This window comes from Mustelus asterias, chromosome 3, assembly GCF_964213995.1.
Source record: "Mustelus asterias chromosome 3, sMusAst1.hap1.1, whole genome shotgun sequence".
NCBI classification, from domain to species: Eukaryota; Metazoa; Chordata; class Chondrichthyes; order Carcharhiniformes; family Triakidae; genus Mustelus; species Mustelus asterias.
In genome coordinates this window covers 157,347,237-157,373,752 of record NC_135803.1, presented here as the reverse complement: position 1 = coordinate 157,373,752, position 26,516 = coordinate 157,347,237, and the positions used below count along the sequence as shown (strand labels likewise).

At 47.9% G+C, this 26,516-nt stretch overlaps 1 protein-coding gene across 3 annotated transcripts in view; it reads right to left on the bottom strand.

The window, feature by feature from the left end:
* The window catches only part of lamb2l (laminin, beta 2-like), a 195,898-nt gene that overhangs the window by 153,385 nt on the left and 15,997 nt on the right, over nt 1–26,516 (bottom strand). For all 3 annotated transcript variants that reach the window (XM_078210012.1, XM_078210011.1, XM_078210010.1), the window contains exon 2: nt 25,273–25,336. In XM_078210012.1, coding sequence (XP_078066138.1) covers nt 25,273–25,303 — 31 coding nt within the window. In that variant the 5' untranslated portion in view covers nt 25,304–25,336. The remainder of the gene's footprint in view (nt 1–25,272; nt 25,337–26,516) is intronic.

Sequence of the window (26,516 nt, the reverse complement as noted above, 5' to 3'; positions counted from 1 at the left end):
TATATTAATGATTGGGAAATAATGATCAAGAAATTTGTGGATGAGATTAAAATTGTCCGTCTGATTGGTAGTGAGGAGGATCGCTGCCGACTGCAGGAAACTATTAATGGACTGAGCTGAGCAGAGAAGTTGCAAATGGAATCCAGCCCAGAGAAGTGTGAAGGGATGTGTCTGCAGAGGTCAAACATGGCAAATGAATTTACAATAAATGGAATGAAATGAGAGGAAGTGAGGGACCTTGGAGGGAATCTCCACAGAAGGTGGTAGGACAGATTGATAAGGTGGTCAAGCAGGCACATAGAATCCTTTCACTTATTGGCAGCATGGTGGCACAGTGGTTAGCATTGCTGCCTCACAGCTCCAGGGAGCCGGGTTCGATTCCGGCCTTGGGTGACTGTGTGGAGTTTGCACATTCTCCCCGTGTCTGCGTGGGTTTCCTCCGGGTGCTCCAGTTTCCTCCCACAGCCCAAGGATGTGCTGGTTAGGTGGATTGGCCATGCTAAATTGACCCTTAGCGTCCCAAGATGTCTAGGTTAGATGGATTGGCCATGGTAAATTTGAGGGGTTACAGGGATAAGGAAGGGAGTCGGTTCAGATTCAATGGGCCAAGTGACCTCTTGTGCAATGTAGGGAGTCTATGATTCTATGACACATAGAGTATAAGAGCAGGGAGGCAATGCATAAACTTTATAAAACATTAGTTAGGCCACAACGTGGGCACTGTGTGCAGATCTGCTCACCTCATAACAGAGAGGATATAATTGCATTAGAGAGGATATCGAGGAGATTTACAAGGATGTTGACATCCAGGACTGGGAAATTGCAGCGATGAGGAAAGATTGGATAGACTGGGGTTGTTCTCCTTGTGCAGAGGAGGCTGAGGGGAGATTTGATTGCGACGTATTGTGAGGAGCCTGGATAGAGTGGATGGGAAGGAACTTGTTTACTTTAGCAGAGAGGGCAGTGACTAGGGGCATAGATTTAAAATGATTGGTCGAAAGATTAGAGGATAGATGAGGAAAATCTTTTTCACCCAAAGGACTGCAGGAGGGGGTGGGGGGGGGGGGGGGTGGCGGGGCGGGGGGGGGGGCGGTGCGGGCGGGCAGGGCGGTGGAGGTCAGTGGGGAAGGAGGGTGATTGTCTGGAACTCGTTTCTTGAAAGGCTAGAACAAAGAACAAAGAAAATTACAGCACAGGAACAGGCCCTTTGGCCCTCCAAGCCTGCACCGACCGTGCTGCCCGACTGAACTAAAAGCCCCGACCGTATCCCTCTATTCCCATTCTATTCATGTATTTGTCCAGACGCCCTTGAAACGTCACTATCGCCAATTGGTAGCAGAGGCAGAAGGCCTTAACTTATTGAAAAGGTGTCTGGATGTGCACCTGAAGTGCTGTAACCTGCAGGGCCGTGGACCAAATGCTGCAAAGTGGGATTTGCTGGTGGGCTCCTTTATTACCCCCTCCCCCCACTCCCGCAATCTGAGCTACTGACAGTCACAGGGAGAGGAGGGATTTATCATGAAGAAAGATTGAGATTGATAATAAACTGAGTGAAACACTTGGAGTTGAGTTTATAGTTCTGACTTAAGTGCATGAAATGGGTGAATTGGCAGCTGTGGGACAGTGTGAAAGCATCGGGCTGGACAGTGCCAGAAATATCCCGTGTGGAGCCCCCAGTGGGAAAGTTTTCCTGGATTAGTCACAGCACTGGCTGATTGACATGCTGGAGGTGAGAAGCTTGTTCAGGGACTCATGGACCTGACCTCCCCCACAACAGGCAGCCTGTGGGATGGTGGGTGAGGTGGGGGGAGGAATGGGGAGTTGAGGATGGGGTGGGTCGGGGAAGCTGGAGAGATTGGAGATACAAACGGGGGTGTGAGAGGTTACTGGAGGTAGGGAGGGGGATGGAGGGGGGGATGTTTTAGACAGCGTAGTGGCAAAGCATCGAGACCGGCGATTCAGAAGGGGAACTATTTGCCCCTTTTAGTATGGAACAGTTTTTCAGTGCCCCCCCTTTCTCTGGCACAGTGAGCCAGGTAAGTGTCATTGTTCTCTATTTGGAACAGTCTAAAGGAGTGCAGCCAGCTGGTACACCTCAACCTCACCAGGCCAACAGTGAACAATATGTGGATTGGCACCAACCCAAGCACAGCAATGAACAATACACAAACCTCACTCAGCACAGCTCACTCCCTTTAACCCCTGTCTGCCAGGGTCCAAGCAAATCTCCAAGGGGGTGGAAACAGCGGCCATGTAAAGACAACGCAATAAATTCATTGGAGAATTCGCGAGGCTAGAAATTGGGTCCCACTGCACGTGTGCTTTCTTTCTTAATTGTTTGTGTCTGTGAGCGGTTACTGGCAATGCCAATCCTGTTCCTGGTGGGAACAAAGCTCAAGGTCACAGCACCACTGGTGGGGCAAACAAAAACCACACAGAAACCACACATTTACTGTATCTAACCCCATGCTGTACCTGTCCTGGGAGTGTTTGATGGGGGACAGTGTAGAGGGAGCTTTACTCTGTATCTAACCCCATGCTGTACCTGTCCTGGGAGTGTTTGATGGGGGCAGTGTAGAGGGAGCTTTACTCTGTATCTAACCCCGTGCTGTACCTGCCCTGGGAGTGTTTGATGGGGGCAGTGTAGAGGGAGTTTTACTCTGTATCTAACCCCGTGCTGTACCTGTCCTGGGAGTGTTTGATGGGGACAGTGTAGAGGGAGCTTTACTCTGTATCTAACCCCGTGCTGTACCTGTCCTGGGAGTGTTTGATGGGGGACAGTGTAGAGGGAGCTTTACTCTGTATCTAACCCCATGCTGTACCTGTCCTGGGAGTGTTTGATGGGGACAGTGTAGAGGGAGCTTTACTCTGTATCTAACCCCGTGCTGTACCTGTCCTGGGAGTGTTTGATGGGGGACAGTGTAGAGGGAGCTTTACTCTGTATCTAACCCTGTGCTGTACCTGTCCTGGGAGTGTTTGTTGGGAGACAGTGTAGAGGGAGCTTTACTCTGTATCTAACACTGTGCTGTACCTGTCCTGGGAGTGTTTGATGGGGGACAGTGTAGAGGGAGCTTTACTCTGTATCTAAACCCGTGCTGTACCTGTCCTGGGAGTGTTTGATGGGGACAGTGTAGAGGGAGCTTTACTCTGTATCAAACCCCGTGCTGTACCTGTCCTGGGAGTGTTTGATGGGGGACAGTGTAGAGGGAGCTTTACTCTGTATCTAACCCCGTGCTGTACCTGTCCTGGGAGTGTTTGATGGGAGACAGTGTAGAGGCAGCTTTACTCTGTATCTAACCCCGTGCTGTACCTGGCCTGGGAGTGTTTGATGGGAGACAGTGTAGAGGCAGCTTTACTCTGTATCTAACCCCGTGCTGTACCTGTCCTGGGAGTGTTTGATGGGAATAGTGTCGAGGGAGCTTTACTCTGTATCTAATCTATGCTGTATTTGTCCTTTGTGCTTGACATGGGAAGTGTTGAATGAGTGCCAATGTGACTCACCTTGCTATGTTAAGTAATCTCACTAAACTAGAAGCAAAAATGTTTTTCCAGTGAATGGATGAAGGGAGGGAATTCCACACCTTGGGCGCAGTAACTGGGAAATCGCTGCCCTTTCGAAACTCCAAACTGAGTTAAAAATCACATCAATTCTGTCAATCTGATTGATTTCTAATCTTGGGAAATCTTCTCCACATCTGGGGCAGCCATCTGTTTGAAACAAAGCTCCACTTTGAAGCCTGGGGCTGGAATATTTCAATTTCCATGCAGTCACGTTTGGAATGTGAAGGAAATTGTCTCCAGGGAGTCTGATGATGGGGTGCCGGGTGTTGGAGATTTCAGCAGTGACACATTCTGCTCATGACTGGAATACTTCCAACGCTCAGTGTCCAGGTGAGGTGATAAATAACGGGTGTTCAGGTGAGACCTGTCAGCTGGAGAATTGTATCCCAGCGAGAGTCAATGTCTTCAAGTGAGTGAACTGGGAAATGAAATAAGGTTGGTGGGTCTGAGTTTTACAATTCAGTCCTCTGCACAACACCTAAAAATGACCAAAAATAAATCTCACCACGGTTACAGCCAGCGTTTCACATGTATCGGTAAAACCAGTGGAATTACTAATGATGCCCACAGTCCAGCATTGGTTACAGGGCTGACCCAGGGAGGACTGTTAACAAAACTCCTGAATGTGTGAGGTCCTCATTCACCAGGAATGGAATCAGCAGACAAGATAGACTCACATTTCCAACATGCCATTCATGACCTCAGAGCATTCAAAAAGTTTTACAGCAAATGAAATACTCATTTTGAAGTTTAGCCATTGCTGTAATGCAGGAAAATGGGGCAGCACCTGTGTGCGCAGCAAGATCCCACAAAGAGAGATATGATCATTGTCAGAAAATCTGATTTTAGTCATGTTGGATTGAGAGATAAAAATTGGCCAGGATTCAATGGATAACTGCACTGCCCTTCTGCAAATAGTAGCCTCGGGATGCTTCCAGCCTCTCCAAAAGGTAGATGGGGCGTTGGGTTAATATTCCATCTCAGTGAGGGCACCAATGACAATGCAGCATTCCCTCAGTACTGACATAGAAACATAAAAACTAAAAGCAGGAGTAGGCCATTCGGCCCTTCAAGCCTGCTCCACCGTTCCTTTTGATCGGGCGGCATGGTAGCACAGTGGTTAGCACTGCTGCTTCACAGCTCCAGGGACCTGTGTTCGATTCCCGGCTTGGGTCACTGTCTGTGTGGAGTTTGCACATTCTCCTCGTGTCTGCGTGGGTTTCCTCCGGGTGCTCCGGTTTCCTCCCACAGTCCAAAGATGTGCGGGTTAGGTTGACTGGCCATGCTAAAATTGCCCCTCAGTGTCCTGAGATGCGTAGGTTAGAGGGATTAGCGGGTAAATATGTAGTGAAAAGGGGGTAGGGCCTGGATGGGATTGTGGTCGGTGCAGACTCGATGGGCCAAATGGCCTCTTTCTGCACTATAGGGTTTCTATGATTTCTATCATGGCTGATCATCAAATTCAATATTCTGATCCCCCCTTTCCCCCATATCCCTTATTCCCTTTAGCCCCAAGAGCTATCTATGGGTGAGATTCCTCGGCCTCAGTCATGTGTTTCCCGATGGTGGGAGGTGGCGCGGTGTTTGCCAGCAGTGGGATTCTCTGTTCCCGCCGCTGTCAATGGGAATTTCCACTGATGTCGCCCCATGCCGGCGGACAACCCGCATGTGGAGAGTGCACTGCCAGCGGGACAAGGGAATCCCACCGGCATGAATGGCCGAAGAATTCCAGCCCAAACGTAATTTCTTCTTGAAATCACACAACGTTTTGGCCTCAATTACTTTCTGTGGTAGTGAATTCCACACATTCACCACCCTCCGGGTGAAGAAATTTCTCCTCCCCTCAGTTCTAAAAGGTTTACCCCTTATCCTCAAACTAGGAACCTGAGTTCTGGATTCCCCCGCCATCGGGAACATTCTTTCTCCATCTACCCTATCTAACTCTGTTAGAATTTTATAAGTTTCTATGAGATCCCCCCTTTCCCCCATATCTTCTTCTAAACTCCAGTGAATATAATCCTAACCGACTTAGTCTCACCTCAGAAGAAAGACCTGCCATCCCAGGATTCAGCCTGGTAAACCGTCGCTGTACTCCCTCTATAGCAAGGACATCCTTCCTCAGATAATACACCAAAACTGCACACAATACTCCAGGTGCAGCCTCATCTTCGCCCAATACAATTTGATTTGATTTGAGTACTGACCCTCTGACAGTGCGGCACTCCCTCAGTACTGACCCTCTGACAGTGCGGCACTCCCTCAGTACTGACCCTCTGACAGTGCGGCACTCTCTCAGTACTGACCCTCTGACAGTGCGGCACTCCCTCAGCACTGACCCTCTGACAGTGCAACATTCCCTCAGCACTGACCCTCTGACAGTGCGGCACTCCCTCAGTACTGACCCTCTGACAGTGCAGCACTCCCTCAGTACTGACCCTCTGACAGTGCAGCACTCCCTCAGTACTGACCCTCTGACAGTGCAGCACTCCCCCAGCACTGACCCTCTGACAGTGCAACATTCCCTCAGTACTGACCCTCTGACAGTGCAACATTCCCTCAGCACTGACCCTCTGACAGTGCGGCACTCCCTCAGTACTGACCCTCTGACAGTGCAGCACTCCCTCAGTACTGACCCTCTGACAGTGCAGCACTCGCTCAGTACTGACCCTCTGACAGTGCAACATTCCCTCAGTACTGACCCTCTGACAGTGCGGCACTCCCTCAGTACTGATCCTCTGACAGTGCGGCACTCCCTCAGTACTGACACTCTGACAGTGCAGCACCCCCTCAGCACTGACCCTCTGACAGTGCGGCACTCCCTCAGTACTGACCCTCTGACAGTGCAACATTCCCTCAGTACTGACCCTCTGACAGTGCGGCACTCCCTCAGTACTGATCCTCTGACAGTGCGGCACTCCCTCAGTACTGACCCTCTGACAGTGCAACATTCCCTCAGCACTGACCCTCTGACAATGCAACATTCCCTCAGTACTGACCCTCTGACAGTGCGGCACTCTCTCAGTACTGACCCTCTGACAGTGCGGCACTCCCTCAGCACTGACCCTCTGACAGTGCGGCACTCCCTCAATACTGACCCTCTGACAGTGCAGCCCTCCCTCAGTACTGTCCCTCTGACAGTGCGGCACTCCCTCAGCACTGACCCTCTGACAGTGCAACATTCCCTCAGTACTGACCCTCTGACAGTGCGACACTCCTTCAGTACTGACCCTCTGACAGTGCAGCACTCCCTCAGCACTGACCCTCTGACAGTGCGGCACTCCCTCAGCACTGACCCTCTGACAGTGCGGCACTCCCTCAGTACTGACCCTCTGACAGTGCGGCACTCCCTCAGCACTGACCCTCTGACAGTGCGGCACTCCCTCAGCACTGACCCTCTGACAGTGCGGCACTCCCTATTGGGGAATTGAACCGAACTGTCAAAGGTTTATATCTCATTCTGAAGCTGTGCATTGGGCACCTGGATTTCCAACATGCAAATGCTGCTTTGATAAAACAGGTGGGACATCTTTCTAATTGTTCATTGCAGTGTTTGCTGCAGTTCTTCATTGACATCTCTATTCAAAGCCCTGGAGACAGCTGTGTCTCCTGTGGGAGGAGGGTGCCCAGCTCCCAAACGGCCAAACAAAGTGTAAGCGCTCAGAAGGTAAAGTTCAACACGGAGGCATCCAAACTATTTCAAATATTCCACATTAGTGATCCTCAGGCGCACACACCTACAGGCGCAAGATTCTAACATCTCCACCTTGGTTCCTGGAGACTTTAGCTTCTAATCATTAACTCCTGAAATTGGCACAAGAAAAGCAAATAAAAATGACCAATTTGAGTGGAAAGGAATATGGATGTAATAATGAAAAGGATGCTTCCTGCCCAGGATAAGGTCAGGAGCAGTCAGTCTGCCGGTGCGGTGGGTCTGTTTGATGCCAATATCTGATGGGCACAGAGTTGCCCAATCCAAGGAGACAAAGCTTAAATTATGAGGACAGGTTGCACAGACAAAGATGGTATTGGATATGATGCACTCATTGCAGTGTTTAAGATGATTAAGGAATTTAGTAAGGTTTAAAGAGAGAAACGGTTTTGTCTGGTTTGGGATGGGGGAATCCAGAACAAGGGGCAGAACCTTCAAACGAGAACCAGGCCATTTGGGGGGGGGGGGATCGGAGGAAGCACTTCCTCACACAACGGGGGTTGGGAATCCGAAACTCTCTCCCACAAGAAGCTGCAGATGTTGGGAGTAACTGGGGCTTTTGCGACTGAGGTTACTATTTGTTCATTGGGTGAGGGGTAAATTGGCACCCAATCAAAATAAAAACAAAGTTATATGTTTGGATGAGATCATCTCTCATTCTCTTAAACCCTGAGAATAAAGGCCCCGTCTATTTAACCTTTCCTCATCAGGACAATCCTTCCATCCTGGAAATTAATTTAATGAACCTTTGTCGCGTTCCGTTTGTGACTAGTATACCTTTCCTTCGATAAGGAGAACGAAACCATACACAACACTTGGTATCACCAAGATTTTATATAATTGTCGTAAGAACATCTTTACTCCTGTACTCAAATCCTCTTGAAATAAAGGCCACCATCCCGTTTCCTTCTTAATTGCATACTGTGGCTGCATGTTAACTTTCAGTGATTCATAAACAGGCACACCCAAGTCCCTTTGAAATTCAACACTTTCCTCCCTCTCATCATTTAAGAAATACTCTGTGTCCGGAACTTTCCGGCCCTTCATGCCAGCAGAATCTTCCAGTCCCACTGATGGCGCACTCTCACCACCTGTGGCAAGCACTGCATTCAATCCTGTTGACAACGGTGGGACCGGAAGATCCCGCCATCATCCAATGGTGGGCTGCCGCCACTACTGCAAAACACGCGGTGAGTTGTGTGGAAATTCCTACTCTGTATTTCTGTTTTCCCTGCCAGATTGGATAACCTCACATTTCTCCACTTTCTATTCCATCTACTAAATTTTTGCTGACTCGATTAGCCTCCCCGAATCCCCATGAGGTGGCTTTGTATCCTCCTCACAACTTCACACTTCCACCTGGTTTTGTGTCCTCTGCAAACCTGGAAATATTACATTGTATCCCCACATTGAAATTCTTTGTGACTGGCACCCAAGCACTGATCCTTGGGGCACCCGAATACTCCCAGCCTGCCAACTCCAAAATGGCTCTTTTATTCCAACCCTGAACCAGTTCTCCATCCAATGCCAGTATATTACCCCCTAACCCATCTGGTCTAATGTTGTTTACTAACTGTATCAAAAGCTGTCTGAAAATCTAAACATACAACATCCACTGGTTCCCCCTTATCTATCCTGAGAGTTACATCCTCAAAAAAATTCCAACAGGTTTGTTAAACGCGATTTCCCTTTCATAAATCAGTTAACTCTGTCCAATCTGACCATTATTTTATAATTATCCTGTGATCACATCCTTTATTCTAGATTCTAGTATTTTCCCGATGACTCTTAGGAGAATGAGGGGAGATCTGAGAAGAATGAGGGGAGATCTTATAGAAACATATAAGATTATGAACGGAATCGATAAGATAGAAGCAGGGAGGTTGTTTCCACTGGCGGGTGAAACTAGAACTAGGGGGCATAGCCTCAAAATAAGGGGAAGCAGATTTAGGATTGAGTTGAGGAGGAACTTCTTCACACAAAGGGTTATGAATCTGTGGAATTCCCTGCCCAGTGAAGCAGTTGAGGCTACCTCATTGAATGTTTTTAAGGCAAGGATAGATACATTTTTGAACAGTAAAGGAATTAAGGGTTATGGTGAGCGGGCGGGTAAGTGGAGCTGAGTCCACGAAAAGATCAGCCATGATCTTATTGAATGGCGGAGCAGGCTCGAGGGACCAGACGGCCGACTCCTGCTTCTCGTTCTTATGATGTCAGGTTAACAGGTCTGTGGTTTCCCATTTTCTCTCTCACTCATTTTTAAATAGTGGGGTTACATTTACCACCTTCCAATCTGTAGGAACGACTCCAGAGTCTACAGAATTCTGAAAGATGATCTCCTCTGTAACTCTAGAAACATAGAAACTAGAAGCATGAGGAGGCCATTCAGCCCCTCGAGCCTGCTCCGCCATTCATTTTGGTCATGGCTGATCATCGAATTCAATATCCTGATCCCCCTTCCTGCACCTATCCCTTGATCCCTTTAGCCCCAAGAGCGATATCTAATTTCTTCTTGAAATCACACAACGTTTTGGCCTCAACTACATTCTGTGGGAGTAAATTCCACACATTCACCAGTCTCTGGGTGAAGAAATTTCTCCTCACCTCAGTTCTAAAAGCTTTACCCCTTATCCTCAAACTATGACTCCCAAATTCTGAACTCCTCCAACATTGGGAACATTCTTTCTCAATCTACCCTGTCTAACCCTGTTAGAATTTTATAAGTCTCTATAAGATCCCCCATCACTGTCTGTGTGGAGTTTGCACATTCTCCTCGTGTTTGCGTGGGTTTCCTCCGGGTGCTCCGGTTTCCTCCCACAGTCCAAAGATGTGCGGGTTAGGTTGATTGGCCAGGTTAAAATTGCCCCTGAGATGCGTAGGTTAGAGGGATTAGCGGGTAAATATGTGGGGGTAGGGCCTGGGTGGGATTGTGGTCGGTGCAGACTCGATGGGCCGAATGGCCTCCTTCTGCACTGTAGGGTTTCTATGATTTCTATGATTTCTATGATCACTTTTCTAAACTCCAGTGAATATAATCCTAACCGACTTAGTCTCTCCTCATTTGATAGACCTACCATCCCAGGAATCAGCCTGGTAAACCTTCGCTGTACTCCCTCTATAGCAAGGACATCCTTCCTCAGATAAGGAGACCAAAACTGCACACAATACTCTAGGTGTGACCTCACCAACACCCTATACAATTGCAGCAAAAGATCCCTATTCCTATACTCAAATCCTCTCGCTATGAAGGCCAACATACCATTTGCTGCCTTTACTGCCTGCTGTACCTGCGCGCTTACTTTCAGCAACTGGTGCATGAGGAGACTAAGGTCTCGCTGAGTATCCACCTCTCTCAATTTACTCCCATTCAAGTAATAATCTGTCTCCCTATTATTGCTACCAAAGTGGATAACCTCACATTTATCCACATTATACTGCATCTGCCATGCAGATACCCACACACTCAGCCTGTCCAAATCACACTGAAGCATCTCTGCATCCTCCTCACAGCTCACCCTCCCACCCAACTTTGTATCATCTGCAAATTTGGAGACAATACATTCAGTTCCCTCTTCCAAATCATTAATATATAATGTGAACACTTGGGGTCCTAGCACAGATCCCTGCGGAACCCCACAAGTCACTGACTGCCAATCAGAGAAAGACCCATTTATGCCAACTCTTTGCTTCCTATCTGCTAACCAGCTTTCTATCCATCTCAAGACATTACCTGCAATCCCATGTGCTTTAACTTTACATAGTAGTCTGTTACGTAAGACATTGTCGAAAGCTTCTGAAAGTCTAAATAAACCACATCCACTGGTTCTCCTTGGTCAACTCTACTCGTTACATCCTCAAACAACTTGGAGTACTGTGGAGTACTTGGAGTACTGTGCTCAGTTCTGGTCGCCTCACTATAGGAAGGATGTGGAAAAGATTGAAAGGGTGCAGAGGAGATTTACAAGGATGTTGCCTGGATTGAGTGGCATGCCTTATGAGGATAGGCTGAGGGAGCTCGGTCTTTTCTCCTTGGAGAGACGAAGGATGAGAGGAGACCTAATAGAGGTGTATAAGATGTTGAGAGGGATAGATCGGGTGGACTCTCAGAGGCTTTTTCCCAGGGTGGAAATGGCTGCTACGAGAGGACACAGGTTTAAGGTGCTGGGGGGTAGGTACAGGGGAGATGTTAGGGGTAAGTTTTTCACACAGAGGGTGGTGGGCGAGTGGAATCGGCTGCCGTCAGTGGTGGTGGAGGCAAACTCAATAGGGTCTTTTAAGAGACTCCTGGATGAGTACATGGAGCTTAATAGGATGGAGGGTTATAGGTAGGTCTAGAAGGTAGGGACGTGTTCGGCACAACTTGTGGGCCGAAGGGCCTCTTTGTGCTGTAGTTTTTCTATGTTCTATGTTCTAATTCCAATAGATTCATCAAGCATGATTTCCCTTTTGTAAATCCATGCTGACTTTTTCTGATTATACCACTGCCTTCCAAATGCTGAGTTATGAAATCCTTGATAATGGACTCCAGCAACTTCCCCAGTCCCGACGTTAGGCTCACTGGTCTATAGTTCCCTGTTTTCTCTCTATCTCCCTTTTTGAACAGTGGGTTACATTATCTACCCTCCAATCTGTAGGAACCAGTCCAAAGTCCAAAGAATTTTGGAAAATGACCACCAATGGATCTACTATTTCCAGGGCAACTTCCTCAAGTACTCTGGGATGAAGATTATCAGGACCTGGAGATTTATCCACCTTCAATCCCATCAATTTCCCCAAAACCATTTCCCTACTAATGCTGATTTCCTTCAGCTCCTCACTAAAACATGTTTCTCTCAGCACTTCTGGTACATTATTCATGTCTTCCTTTGTGAAGACTGAAGCAAAGTATAAATTTAATTCCTCAGCCATTTCTTTATTCCCCGTTATGAATTCTCCCATTTCTGACTGTAAAGGGCCTACATTCATTTTTGTCAATCTTTTTCTCTTTACATATCTATAGAAACTTTCACAGTCAATTTTTATGTTCCCCACTAGCTTACTTTCATACTCTATTTTTCCCTTCTTAATCAATCCCTTGGTCCTCCTTTGCTGAATTTTAAACTGCTCCCAATCCTCAGAATTATTGCTTTTTCTTGCCAATTTGTATGCTTCTTCCTTGAATCTGAAACTATTTCTAATTTCCCTTGTAAATCATGGTTTTAACATAGAACACAGAACATAGAACATAACATAGAACAGTACAGCACAGAACAGGCCCTTCGGCCCACGATGTTGTGCCGAGCTTTGTCTGAAACCCAGATCAAGTTATTTCCTCCCTATCATCCCAAAGTGCTCCATGTGCCTATCCAATAGCTTCTTAAATGTTCCTAAAGTTTCTGACTCCACTATCCCTGCAGGCAGTCCATTCCACACCCCAACCACTCTCTGAGTAAAAAACCTACCTCGGACATCCTTCCTATATCTCCCACCATGAACCCTATAGTTATGCCCCCTAGTTACCGCTCCATTCACCCGAGGAAATAGTCTTTGAACGTTCACTCTATCTATCCCCCTCATCATCTTTTAAACCTCTATCAAGTCTCCTCTCAACCTCCTCCGCTCCAAAAAGAAAAGCCCAAGTTCCCTCAACCTTTCCTCATAAGACCTACCCTCCAAACCAGGCAGCATCCTGGTAAATCTCCTTTGCACTCTTTCCAGTGTCGCCACATCCTTCTTGTAGTGAGGTGATCAGAACTGCACGCAATATTCCAAATGTGATCTCACCAAGGTCCTGTACAGTTGCAGCATAATCCCACGGCTCTTAAACTCAAACCCCCTGTTAATGAACGCCAACACACTATAGGCCTTCTTCACGGTTCTATCCACTTGAGTGGCAACCTTCAGAGATTTGTGGATATGAACCCCAAGATCTCTCTGTTCCTCCACGTTCTTCAGAACCCTACCTTTGACCCCGTAATACACATTCAAATTTGTCCTACCAAAATGAATCACCTCGCATTTATCAGGGTTAAACTCTATTTGCCATTTTTCAGCCTAGCTCTGCATCCTATCTATATCTCTTTGCAGCCTACAACAGTGCCACAATTCCCTTCCCACTCTTGCGCCAAACAGGAATCAACAACTTCTCACCTATTTGTTCTTTAAATGCCTGCCATTGTCTGTCCACTGTCTTTCCTTTCAGTAATGTTTCCCAGTCCATCATGGCCAATTCATGCCTCATACCATCATAGTTACCTTTATTGAGATTCAGGACCCTGGTCTCAGAATTAACTACATCACTATCCACCTTGACAAAGAATTCTACCAGATTATGGTCACTCGTCCCCAAGGGTTCTCTCACAACTAGATTGCCAACTAATCCTTTCTCATTGCACAACACCCAATCCAAGATGGCCTGCTCCCTTGTTGGTTCCTCAATGTATTGCTTCAGAAAACCATCCCGTATACACTCCAGAAATTCCTCCGCTATTGTACTGTGACTAATTTGACTCTCCCAATCTATATGCAGATGAAAGTCACCCATAATCACAGATGTTCCTTCAACACAGGCATCTCTGATTTCCTGTCTAATGCTTTTCCCAAAATTCCCCTACAGTTTGGTGGTCTGTATACCACCCCCACCAAAAGGGTTGTTTCTTAACTCGACCCATACAGATTCCACATCATCTATGCTAATATCTTTCCTCAATATCGTATCAATATCGTCTTTAATCAACAATGCAACTCCACCACCTTTTCCTTTCCGTCTGTCCTTCCTAAACACTGAATAGCCCTCAATGTTTAGTTCCCATCCTTGCTCACCTTGGAGCTACGTCTCCATCATGCCGAATATATCATCCCCGTTTACATCTATCTGTGCATTAGGATGTTTCCATTTTGTTTCAAATTTTCCGAGCATTGAGGTACAAAACCTGAAGGTGGGCACTTTCAACGTTTCTTCCCTTTCCTACTACTTTTTACTCGGTCCTGATCTGATTCTGGCTCTTGATTTCTCTGCCTATCACTTTCCTGATTCTCCTCACTGTCTTTTTCTCTTGTTCTTAATTCCTCCTACTCTGAATCCTTGCAAAAGTTCCCATCCTCCTGCCATATTAGTTTAAACCCTCCCTAACCACATAATGAATGCTGGAACAGGCTTGAAGGGCTGAATGGCCTCCGGCTGCTCCTAATTTCTATGGTTCTATACCCACATTATGCTCCATCTGCCAATCTGTTGTTCACTCCCTTAGCCAGTCAATGCCCCTTTGCAGCCCTGTGTCCTCCCCACATCTGACATTCCCATCTATCTTGTATCATCAGCATTGGGGAGGCAATGGCAGAGTGGTTTGTTATGTGACTAGTGACCCAGGGAATTTCTCTGGCAGCCCAGGTTTGAATCTTGCCATGGCCAATGGTGAAATGTGAATTCAGTAGAAATCTGGAATTAAACATTGAATGATGACCATGAAATTATTGTTGATTATCTTAAAACCCCATCTGGTTCACTAATGTCCTTTAGGGAAGGAAATCTGCTGTCCTTACCTGGTCTGGTCTACATGTGACTCCAGACCCACAGCAATGTGGTTAACATTTTAAAGGCCTAGCAAGCCACTCAGTTCAAGGGCAATTAGAGATGGACAATAAATGCCACAAATGAGTTTAAAAAGAGTTGGATACAATATTCTGTCTCATCATCCAAGTCATTAATATAGACTGTAAACAGCTGTGTTAAGTAGTTGTCCTGAGAAGGTGTTTCTTGTAGTGGTTTGAAATAACTGATGGTTTCACTGAGCCGTTTCAGAGGGAGTTAAGAGTCAATCATGACAGTGTGGAACTGGAGTCACATTCAAGAAAGGAATAAGCACTGCATTTCTATAGCATCCAGCTATTGTTATCATGCAGGAAACTTGGCAGCCAATTTGTGCATAGCAAGCTCCCACAGACAACAATGCGACAGGTAACCCGATAAGCTGTTTCCAGGGCTGTTAGCTGAGGGGTAAATATTGTTCAGGGTCCCCGGGAGAACACCCCCACTTATTTTCAATTTCCTTTATGTCCACCTAACTGGGCAGTCCGCATCTTGGTTAAAAATTTCATCCAAAAGACTCCCTCGGCACCGCACTGGGGGTTTGGGCCTGGATTATGCCTTTGGATTGAGGCTTCAACCCCCTCAACCTGCTGACACGGAGACGAGGATGAAATGGAAAGGTGACAAGAATCAAACAGCTAACATCTAACCTCGAGTCATACATGACATCCGCCCAAGTAACTCCCTACAGACGCTACAGCTGGTGTCCTCCTATAGTCAGCAGAGCGCTTGAGGCCAGTCAATGATTAATAGAACACACCGCTCAGAAAAAACCAGTACAAAGTACATATTCCAAACAGATCCTAATCCGTTCGCTCGCATAACCACGCTGCATAAAATTCAACCAATCCTCTGCGAGTGGATTATTTACAGTTCTGCACCAGCTCACAACAGGCTGATAAAATACACATTCATTTTTTCACAAAATCCTCCCCTGTTTTCCCATCGTCGGCCCACATCCTGATCCACCAGAACAGGCTGACTCGCACTGGCCTCCATGAGTGATTCAACCACCAGACCCTACCCTCGTCACTCTGCTTAAAATGTGAGCCAAGGCACTGTGAGCTACCTGGCTTCTCACCCACGAGGTTTGTTCGAGGCCACTGCAGCTCCTGTTGTAACGGGTTGTTCACAGCTATACTGTCCTGGCGAGGGTGGGGGCGAGGGGTTAGAGAGAGAACAGGAGCTGATCTCCACCCAACTCCCAGTTGAAGCATCCAACATGTCGTCATAGCGAAGTTGCTCAGAACAGAGTGGGAACATTCCGGATAACTTGTTCAGCAGAAGGAGGTAGTGGAGAGAAGAGTGGTAACTGCAGAAAGTGAGAAGGGGAATGAGGAGAGAGATGAGTTGGAAAGAGAGAACGGGAGGGAGAGAAAGGAAAGAAAGTCTTGCATTTTGATAGTGCCGTCCACAGACACGATAGGGGGGCTTTTCTGGCCCCGCTCACCCCAAGGTCGGAAAATCCCACCCATGATCAAAGGACCTTTGCATTGTCCATGTCCCGCCCGCGATGATTCCCGTGAAAATTCCGCCCTATCTGTCTTAAAGCACGTTACAACCAATGAAGTACTTTGAAGTGTAGTCATTGTTGTTATGTAGGAAACACAGACAAGAGATAAAAGTCAGGATGTCTTGCTACAACTGACTTAAGGAGGGATATACTGGCAAAAGAAGCAGTTTAATGAATTATGCCTTTGGATTGAGGCATAATTCTGACACAGAGGCGAGGATGGAATGGAAATTTCACTGGGCTGGTTCTTGGGAAGAAGGAGTTGTCCAATGAGGGACATTTGAGCAGATTGGGCCTTCCTCATTAGAGTTTAGAAAATTGAGAGGTGATCTTATTGAAACATATCGGGGGCAATCTTACTGGCTCGTCCCACCAGTCAACTGGAGTAGCAAGCCAGTAAGATCTCACAATACTGCCGGCACTGGGAAGGGCGCGAGGCTGATTATAATCATGATGATCTGATGTAATTGTGGATAATCAGGGAAATTGAGGATCTGATCAAAAAGAAAAGAGAGGCGTACGTTAAGTCCAGGCAACTGAAAACAGATGGAGCTCTGGAGGAATACAGAGAGAGTGGGAGAGAACTCAAACGGGGTGTTAGAAGAACAAAAAGAGGTCACGAAATGTCCTTGGCAGACAGGATTAAGGAGAATCCTAAGGCATTTTATTCATATATTAGGAACAAAAGAGTTGTCAGGGAAAAAGTCGGACCTCTCAGGGACAAAGGAGGGGAATTATGCTTAGAACCCAAGGGAATAGGGGAGATCCTAAATGAATACTTTGCATCGGTATTAGAACATAGAACATAGAACAGTACAGCACAGAACAGGCCCTTCGGCCCACGATGTTGTGCCGAGCTTTATCTGAAACCAAGATCAAGCTATCCCACTTCCTATCATCCTGGTGTGCTCCATGTGCCTATCCAATATGTTCCTAAAGTGCCTATCCTTAAATGTTCCTAAAGTGTCTGACTCCACTATCACTGCAGGCAGTCCATTCCACACCCCAACCACTCTCTGCATAAAGAACCTACCTCTGATATCCTTCCTATATCTCCCACCATGAACCCTATAGTTATGCCCCCTTGTAATAGCTCCATCCACCCGAGGAAATAGTCTTTGAACGTTCACTCTATCTATCCCCTTCATCATTTTATAAACCTCTATTAAGTCTCCCCTCAGCCTCCTCCGCTCCAGAGAGAACAGCCCTAGCTCCCTCAACTTTTCCTCATAAGACCTACCCTCCAAACCAGGCAGCATCCTGGTAAATCTCCTCTGCACTCTTTTCAGCGCTTCCACATCCTTCTTATAGTGAGGTGACCAGAACTGCACACAATATTCCAAATGTGGTCTCACCAAGGTCCTGTACAGTTGCAGCATAACCCCACGGCTCTTAAACTCCAACCCCCTGTTAATAAAAGCTAACACACTATAGGCCTTCTTCACAGCTCTATCCACTTGAGTGGCAACCTTTAGAGATCTGTGGATATGGACCCCAAGATCTCTCTGTTCCTCCACAGTCTTCAGAACAGGAGACTTCACAAAGGAGAGGGACTTTTGACTGGGAGTGTCTCAGAGGGAGGTGTTGACCCGTTAGAAAGAATCTCCATTACAAGGGAGGAAGTGTTAGGTTTTTTAGGTAACATTAAAACTGACAAATCCCCAGGGCCTGATGGCATCTATCCTAGACTGCTCAGGGAGACAAGAGATGTAATTGCTGGGCCTCTGACGGATAGCTTTGTCTCTTCATTGGACACAGGTGAGGTCCCTGAGGATTGGAGGATAGCGAATGTGGTACCATTATTTAAGAAGGGTGGCAGGGATAACCTGGGTAATTATAGGCCAGTGAGCTTGACGTCCGTGGTAGGGAAGTTGTTGGAGAGGATTCTTAGAGACAGGATGTATGCGCATTTAGAACGGAACAATCACATTAGTGACAGACAGCATGGCTTTGTAAGAGGGAGGTCGTGCCTTACAAATTTGGTGGCGTTTTTTGAGGAAGTGACAAAAACGGTTGACGAAGGAAGGGGCGTGGATGTCGTCTATATGGATTTCAGTAAGGCATTTGACAAAGTCTCTCATGGCAGGTTGGTTAAGAAGGTTAAGGCTCATGTGATACAAGGAGAAGTGGCTAGATGGGTGGAGAACTGGCTTGGCCACAGGAAACAGAGGGTAGAAGTCGAAGGGTCTTTTTCCGGCTGGATGTCTGTGACCAGTGGTGTTCCGCAGGGCTCTGTTCTGGGACCTCTGCTATTTGTGATATATATAAATGATTTGGAAGAAGGTGTAACTGGTGTTATCAGCAAGTTTGCGGATGACACAAAGATGGCTGAACTTGCAGATAGCAATGAACATTGTCGGACAATACAGCAGGATATAGATAGGCTGGAAAATTGGGCGGAGAAATGGCAGATGGAATTTAATCCAGATAAATGCGAAGTGATGCATTTTGGAAGAACTAATGTAGGGGGGAGTTATACAATAAATGGCAGAGCCATCAGGAGTATAGAAACACAGAGGGACCTAGGTGTGCAAGTCTATAAATCCTTGACGGTGGCAGCACAGGTGGAGAAGGTGGTGAAGAAGGCATATGGTGTGCTTGCCTTTATAGGACGGGGTATAGAGTATAAAAGCTGGAGTCTGATGTTGCAGCTGTATAGAACGCTGGTTAGGCCACATTTGGAGTACTGCGCCCATTTCTGGTCGCCGCACTACCAGAAGGACGTGGAGGCTTTAGCGAGAGTGCAGAGAAGGTTTACCAAGATGTTGCCTGGTATGGAGGGTCTTAGCTATGAGGAGAGATTGGGTAAACTGGCCTTGTTCTCCCTGGAAAGATGGAGAATGAGGGGAGACCTAATAGAGGTGTACAAACTTATGAAGGGTATAGATAGGGTGAGCAGTGGGAAGCTTTTTCCCAGGTTGGAGGTGACGATCACGAGGGGTCACGGGCTCAAGGTGAGAGGGGTGAGGTATAACTCGGATATCAGAGGGACGTTTTTTACACAGAGAGTGGTGGGGGCCTGGAATGCGCTGCCAAGTAGGGTGGTGGAGGCAGACACACTGGCATCGTTTAAGACTTACCTGGATAGTCACATGAGCAGTCTGGGAATGGAGGGATACAAACGAATGGTCTAGTTGGACCAATGAGCGGCACAGGCTTGAAGGGCCGAAGGGCCTCTTTCCTGTGCTGTGCTGTTCTGTTCTTTGTTCTTTGTAAATGTTATGAGTGACCCAGGACTCAATCTACCGGGCTCACTTCCCTTCACAGCCTCGCCAGGGAAGGTCCTCCCCGGCGAGGATCAGGTACGGTCCCCAGCAACGGGAAACTGATGTGCTGGCCTCACCAGTGGGACTGGAGGCCAGTGAGCCCTGTGGGTGGTCAGAGGCAGGGGGGGCAATGCCTCTTTGGCAGTGCCAGTCTGTCACCCTGGCACTGCCAGCCTAGCACCCTGGCAGTGCCCACCAAACACCCCGGCACAGCCCACCAGGCACTGTGCAGTGCCAAGGGGTGGGGCCTAAGGGGAGGGGAGGGCCTAAAGAGAAGGGGCGGGGCCATGATGGGTCAGGGCCTAAGGGGTGGGGGGGAGCTGCACTCTCTGCAAGCGGGGATTGACTGGGGCGGCAATTGGCTGGAGGGGAGTATCAGAGCAACGAATAAATTCTTTTTTTTTGTGAAAAAAATGACAAAGAAAACATGGAGCAAATCCTTAAACCCGAACGGTTTACGTTGGACCCACGTGCGGCGGATGCATCGAACACTTTCGACCACTGGTTGAAGTGTTTCCAGGATTACCTCGACGCCTCCACAGGGGTCAACAACGACGCCAACAGACTCCGGGTCCTCCATACGAGGGTAAGCGACGCTGTATACCTAGCGATCCGTGCGGCCACCGACTACAAAGGGGCCCTCGAGCTTCTCAAGAAGCGATACAACAAACCACCGAATGAGATGCATGCTCGATATCTTCTAGCCACTCGACGGCGGCAGCCCGGCGAAACGACGGAACAGTACGCGTGCGAGCTTCAGCAGCTAGCCAGAGTCTGCAACTGCAAGGCAGTGTCGGCAGACCAGTACATGAACGACCTCGCTCGAGATGCGTTCATGGCGGGAATCGGCTCGTCGTACATCCGCCTTCGGCTGTTGGAGCAAGGTAACCTCGACCTCACTAAATCCATAGAGTTAGCTAACGCTCTAGAAACGCCCTCCAAAAGCCTTTATTTCCCGAGTACATCACGCCTCTCGTATGTGGGATTGCGGGGGGTGGAGGAGTAGCAGAGTGGCGATCAGCGGGGGTGGTATCAGGCCAGCAATTGGCTAAGGAGGCCAGTAATGGGCTGGGGAGGCCAGCGATCGGTGTGGAAGGGGGTTAGGTGATGTCCAGTGAGGGTGGGGGACAATATTCAGCGGGGGTGAGGGGAGTGACTGATCTCTCTGTTCTGTGTACACTTGTACACGGAACACTGGGAGATTGATGTATGCGCAATGGTGCCCTCTAGCTGTCAGCAGCCAGCCTTCTGCCGAGAATAGACTCCGTCCACTCCCCCTACTGGCGTGAATCACACTTTGCCTTTTTTTTGCGCAAGTGGTATAAGATCTGAGAGCTCGCTGAAAGATGGGTGCGATTCTCTCCCATTTTCACATTCTTCTGGCACTTTGAATTTTTTTAGTAAGATTGTCCCCATAAGACCATGATGGGCTTTGACAGGGGTGGATGCTGAGAGAATGTTTCCCCTTTGGGGGAATCTAGAACCAGGGACACAGTTTTTAAAAATAATGCATCTCCCATTTAAGAGAGAGATGAGGAGGAATCTCTTCTCCGAGGGCTGTTAGTGTTTGGAATTCTCTCCCCCAGAAAACAGCGGAGACTGGGACACTGGATATATTCCAGGCTGAGACAGACAAGGGGGTCGGGGGTTATGGGGAACAGGCAGGAAAGTGGAGTTAAGGCCACACTGGATCAGCCATGGTCTCACTGAATGATGGAGCAGGCCCGAGGGGCTGAATGAGATACTCCTCTTCCTGTTTCTCATCATTTTACCCAAATTGCGGCTAACATCATGATCAGATTTCAGTGATGTTGATTGAACGCTCAATATTGGCCACGACATTGGTGTGAGATCCCCTGCTCTGGGATCGGTTACATCCACCTGAGAGGCAGATGGAGCCTCAGTTTAATGGCCTGCGTGGCAGCAGTGCAGCGCTCTCTCAGTGGTGCTCAGAGCAGCGGCAGTGGGAATCGCACCCACAATCATTTCTGATCCTGAGGTGGGAGTGCTACCAACTGAACCAGGACTGAAACAAGAGGGGGAGAGGGGGAGTGAGAAGGAGGGTAAAGTGGTAGTGTGTGTAAGAGGGAGAGGAAGAGAGGAGGAGAAGGAAATGAACAGAGAAAGGGGAGGCAGAGAGGGTTATCGGAAGAGGGGCAGAGTGGGTGACAGTGAAGCTGGGAGGAGGAGGGAGAGGAGGAGGGGACAGAGATAGTGGGGGAGTGGTTGTTGGTATTGGAATGAAACCTAGGAGGACAATGGGGAGTGAGACAGAGTCAGTGAAGCTGGAGGTGACAAGGGTTTAGTGAGAGGGGACTGGAAGTTTGTGAGGAGGTGGACAAGGAGAAGGAACAAGGAGAAGGAACAAGGAGTTGGTGATGGCTGGGCTGGAGAACGAAGTGAAGTTCATGTCGAACAGAACATTGAGGCCATTCCCAATCGGCCCCAGCCTGAACAAACAGAGAGGTCAGAATCAGGGGCCGCAGGATGGAGGGTTGGGCGGGCGGTGGGGGGGGGGGGGTGTGGGGGGCGGGCGAGCAGGACGATTTTTGCCGGATCAGTGCATAATGAAACAATGTCTCTGCATATGGGCGAGGTTGGAGTTGGTCTGGTCAGTGTACAAGTGAAAGGTGGCCACATGTCTACCAGAATCACCAGGGCTGCATTTCTCACTTATCTTTCAGTCGTGCTGTGGGAGAGTTAACACCCATTTGAGCAGGGCCTGAGTTTAACACCCACTGGAGCAGGGCCTAAGTTTAGCTCCCATTCGAGCAGGGCCTGAGTTTAACACCCACTGGAGCAGGGCCTAAGTTTAGCTCCCATTCGAGCAGGGCCTGAGTTTAACACCCACTGGAGCAGGGCCTAAGTTTAGCTCCCATTCGAGCAGGGCCTGAGTTTAACACCCACTCGAGCAGGGCCTAAGTTTAGCTCCCATTCGAGCAGGGCCTGAGTTTAACACCCACTTGAGCAGGGCCTAAGTTTAGCTCCCATTCGAGCAGGGCCTGAGTTTAACACCCACTCAAGCGGGGCCTTGCTTTAACGTCTTGTCTAAAGACGGCAGTTTGAACAATGCTGCGTTCACTCAGTGTGTCAGCCTTGATTATGAACATAATCCTGGTCAGGACATCCCAAGGTTAACTCCCTCCCAGTTTCCCACCCTACATTGCTGAGGATCTTTGTATCTTGAACTCTGCGTGCCCTATTATAAACCTTTTGTATCTGTAGCTAGGCAACCAATTGAGGACAATTACACATTTGCCGATTACTTTCACACACAATCTTTCTCCTGGTTTCCTCCGTCACTCCCCAGTGGAATTGGCAGATAGGAAAACACTTGCAGCATTTTCATTGAACATGTTCAACCAGGCAGGAACCGTGCAAGGATTTGTCCCAGCTTTACCCATCTTTCCAAACACAAGCCCTGATATTTCTGTCTGTAACTGGCTCGAAGGATGCCGTTCTCACTATTTCAGTCCTTATGCAATGAAAACGATGAGACGTAACCATGGTCACTAACCGCGGTGAGAATTTCACAGCTCCAAAACTCTGGGCTTGTGACATTAACTCTATCGAGACTACACAAACAGAGATATTGGCAGCAACGAGAGAATGGCATTGCAGCCACGAGAGAGAATGTGCTGCCCACTCTGCAATGCCAGATGGAAAGCAGGAGGGATTGGGGACGGGGGCAGTTTAAGTGGAGCTGCCCAATGCTATGGCAATGTTAAATTAAAAGCACTGAGATCACACACAGGAATCCTTACTTAAAGACACAGGTGAGGTTCACATGACATCCTCGGGGCTCGACTGCATCCTTAACCCAGACCATTTGGAAGAAAAAAGTAATGAAAATAAACCTTTTGTTTCCATAACACTCTTCACAACCTCTGGAAATCCCAGAGCAATCTTACAGCCAGTGAAGTACCGGCAATTTGGGAACAGGCAATATGTGTACAAACAGTAATGTGATAAGCAGATCATTCTCTCAGTCATGTTGATTGAGGAATAAATATTGACCCAAGGACACTGGGGAGAACTCCCTCATTCTTCTTTGAAATTTGGCTGTGGGAGCTATTATATCCACCTGAGAGAGTAGGAAGGGGCCTTGGCTGAATCTCATCCGAATGCTGACATCTCTGACCCTGAGTACTGCACAGAACTATCAGCCTTTAATCAGAGGGGAGACTGTTACCCATTGAACCGTGTGTTAGAAATGACCCATTGCCAAGAATCTGAGCAACATTGCCATGGTGCGCCATGCCAAGGACTCTGTTCGCCTGTCCTCATTTATTTAACACAGAATTCAAGAGTCAGATATTTACTTCCTTTCATTGAAAGATTAGGTAAAAGGAGTAAATGGCCACAAACTCAAACAGGGTTGTGGAGTGAAGGTTAAAATTCAGAGTTCACACTGTTATACCCATGGTACAGTCTTGCAGCTGCTGAGTGACTCTGGAACCCACTACCAGCCACAAGAACACTCAAGAACCTTAACAATTGCTTACCCCCCACCCACGCCATACAGCGACCCAAGCCAGGAATCGAACCCGGGTCCCTGGTGCTGTAAAGCAGCAGTGATAACCACTGTGCCACCGTGCCACCCTAATTTTAAAGTTCTCTGCCTTTGTTCTGGACTGCCCCACCAGAGGAAATAATTTCTCTCCACATACCCTATCGAATCCTTTAATCTTCTTAAACACCTCGATTAAAACACCCCTTAATTTTCTATGCTCGAGGAGTATACCCCCCAGATTATTGCAACACAGATTCATCAGAATGTTGATGATTCCAGGGTTTAAAGGGTTAATTACAAGGTTGAGTTGCAAAGACCAGATTTTTATTTCCTCCCGTATAGAAGATTAAGGGGTGTTTTAATCGAGGTGTTTAAGAAGATCAAAGGATTCGATAGGGTATGTGGAGAGAAATTATTTCCTCTGGTGGGGCAGTCCAGAACAAAGGCAGAGAACTTTAAAATTAGGGTGGCACGGTGGCACAGTGGTTATCACTGCTGCCTCATAGTGCCAGGGACCTGGGTTCGATTCCCGGCTTGGGTCGCTGTCTGTGTGGAGTTTGCACATTCTCACCGTGTCTGTGTGGGTTTCCTCCGGGTGCCCTGGTTTCCTCCCACAGTCTGAAAGATGGGCTAGTTAGGTGGATTGGCCATGCTAAATTGACCTTAGTGTCAGGGGGACTGGCAGAGTAAATGTGTGGGATTACAAGAATAGGGCCTGGATGGGATTGTGGCCAGTACAGTCTCAATGGGCCAAATGGCCTCCTTCTGCACTGTAGGGATTCTATGAGAGCCAGGCCGTTCAGAGTGATGCCAGAGCACTTCCTCACACAAAGGGGAGTGGGAATCTGGAACCCTCCCAAAAAGCTGGGGAGACTGGGGTCAGGAGGAAATTTTAAAACCTTGGATTGATATATTCTTGGGTAAGGATGTTAAGGTTTTGGAACAAAATGCATAGAGTTGATGTATAGAGATCAGCCATGATCTTATTGAATGACGGAACAGGCTTGAGGAGCTGAATGGCCTCCTCCTAGTTCTATGACTGAGTCATAACACCTGGTATTTCCTAGCTCTGGATGTATATTGGTAGATTCAGTAATAGATTTTTGAAGAGATAGAGGGAGAGAGAGACAGGGCGAGACTTACCAAACAGAAGCAGAGCTAGAAGTAGATTCATTCTGACTGGTGACAGTCACTTCACACGGTGCAACTGCAAGATACAACAGGGAAAATCATTGGTTATGTGTAATTAGGCAAAAATCTGGTACTAAACTAAACACGAATGTCTTCAGAAGAGTTTTTAATCATTGGGGTAAAAGTGACACATTGTGAGCAAAAAACCGACGTAAATAAACATTTTAAAGCAAGTTAATAAAACGTTGCACGGTGTGAAAGAATTTATTTCATTGGAATCATATCTGAAGAGCCACACAAACCTCGATAGGCCGAGAAATCCTTTACCCCAGTCTCCATTAATCCAATGGGGAATTCAGGAGAAACTTCCTTACACGGGGAGTAGGGAGAATGTGGGACTTGCTTCCCACAGGGAGTGGGGGGAATGTGGGACTCGCTTCCCACAGGGAGTGGGAAGAATGTGGGACTCGCTTCCCACAGGGAGTGGGGAGAATGTGGGACTCGCTTCCCACAGGGAGTGGGGAGAATGTGGGACTTGCTTCCCACAGGGAGGGGGGAGAATGTGGGACTCACTCCCACAGGGAGGGGGGAGAATGTGGGACTTGCTTCCACCTTAAATACATTAAAGAAGCCATCCCCTACGGACAAGCCCTCCGAATACACAGGATCTGCTCGGATGAGGAGGATCGCAACAGACACGTCCAGACGCTGAAAGATGCCCTCATAAGAACAGGATATGGCGCTCGACTCATCGATCGACAGTTCCGACGTGCCACAGCGAAAAACCGCACCGACCTCCTCAGAAGACAAACACTGGACACGGCGGATAGAATACCCTTCGTCGTCCAGTATTTCCCACAGCGGAGAAGCTACGACATCTTCTCCGGAGCCTTCAACATGTCATTGATGAAGATGAACATCTCGCCAAGGCCATCCCCACACCCCAACTTCTTGCCTTCAAACAACCGCACAACCTCAAACAGACCATTGTCCGCAGCAAACTACCCAGCCTTCAGGAGAACAGTGACCATGACACCACACAACCCTGCCACAGCAACCTCTGCAAGACGTGCCGGATCATCGACATGGACGCCATCATCTCACGTGAGAACACCATCTACCAGGTACACGGTACATACTCTAGCAACTCAGCCAACGTTGTCTACCTGATACGCTGCAGGAAAGGATGTCCCGAGGCATGGTACATTGCAAACGCTGCAATGCATGCAGACGCTGCGACAACGGATGAATGAACA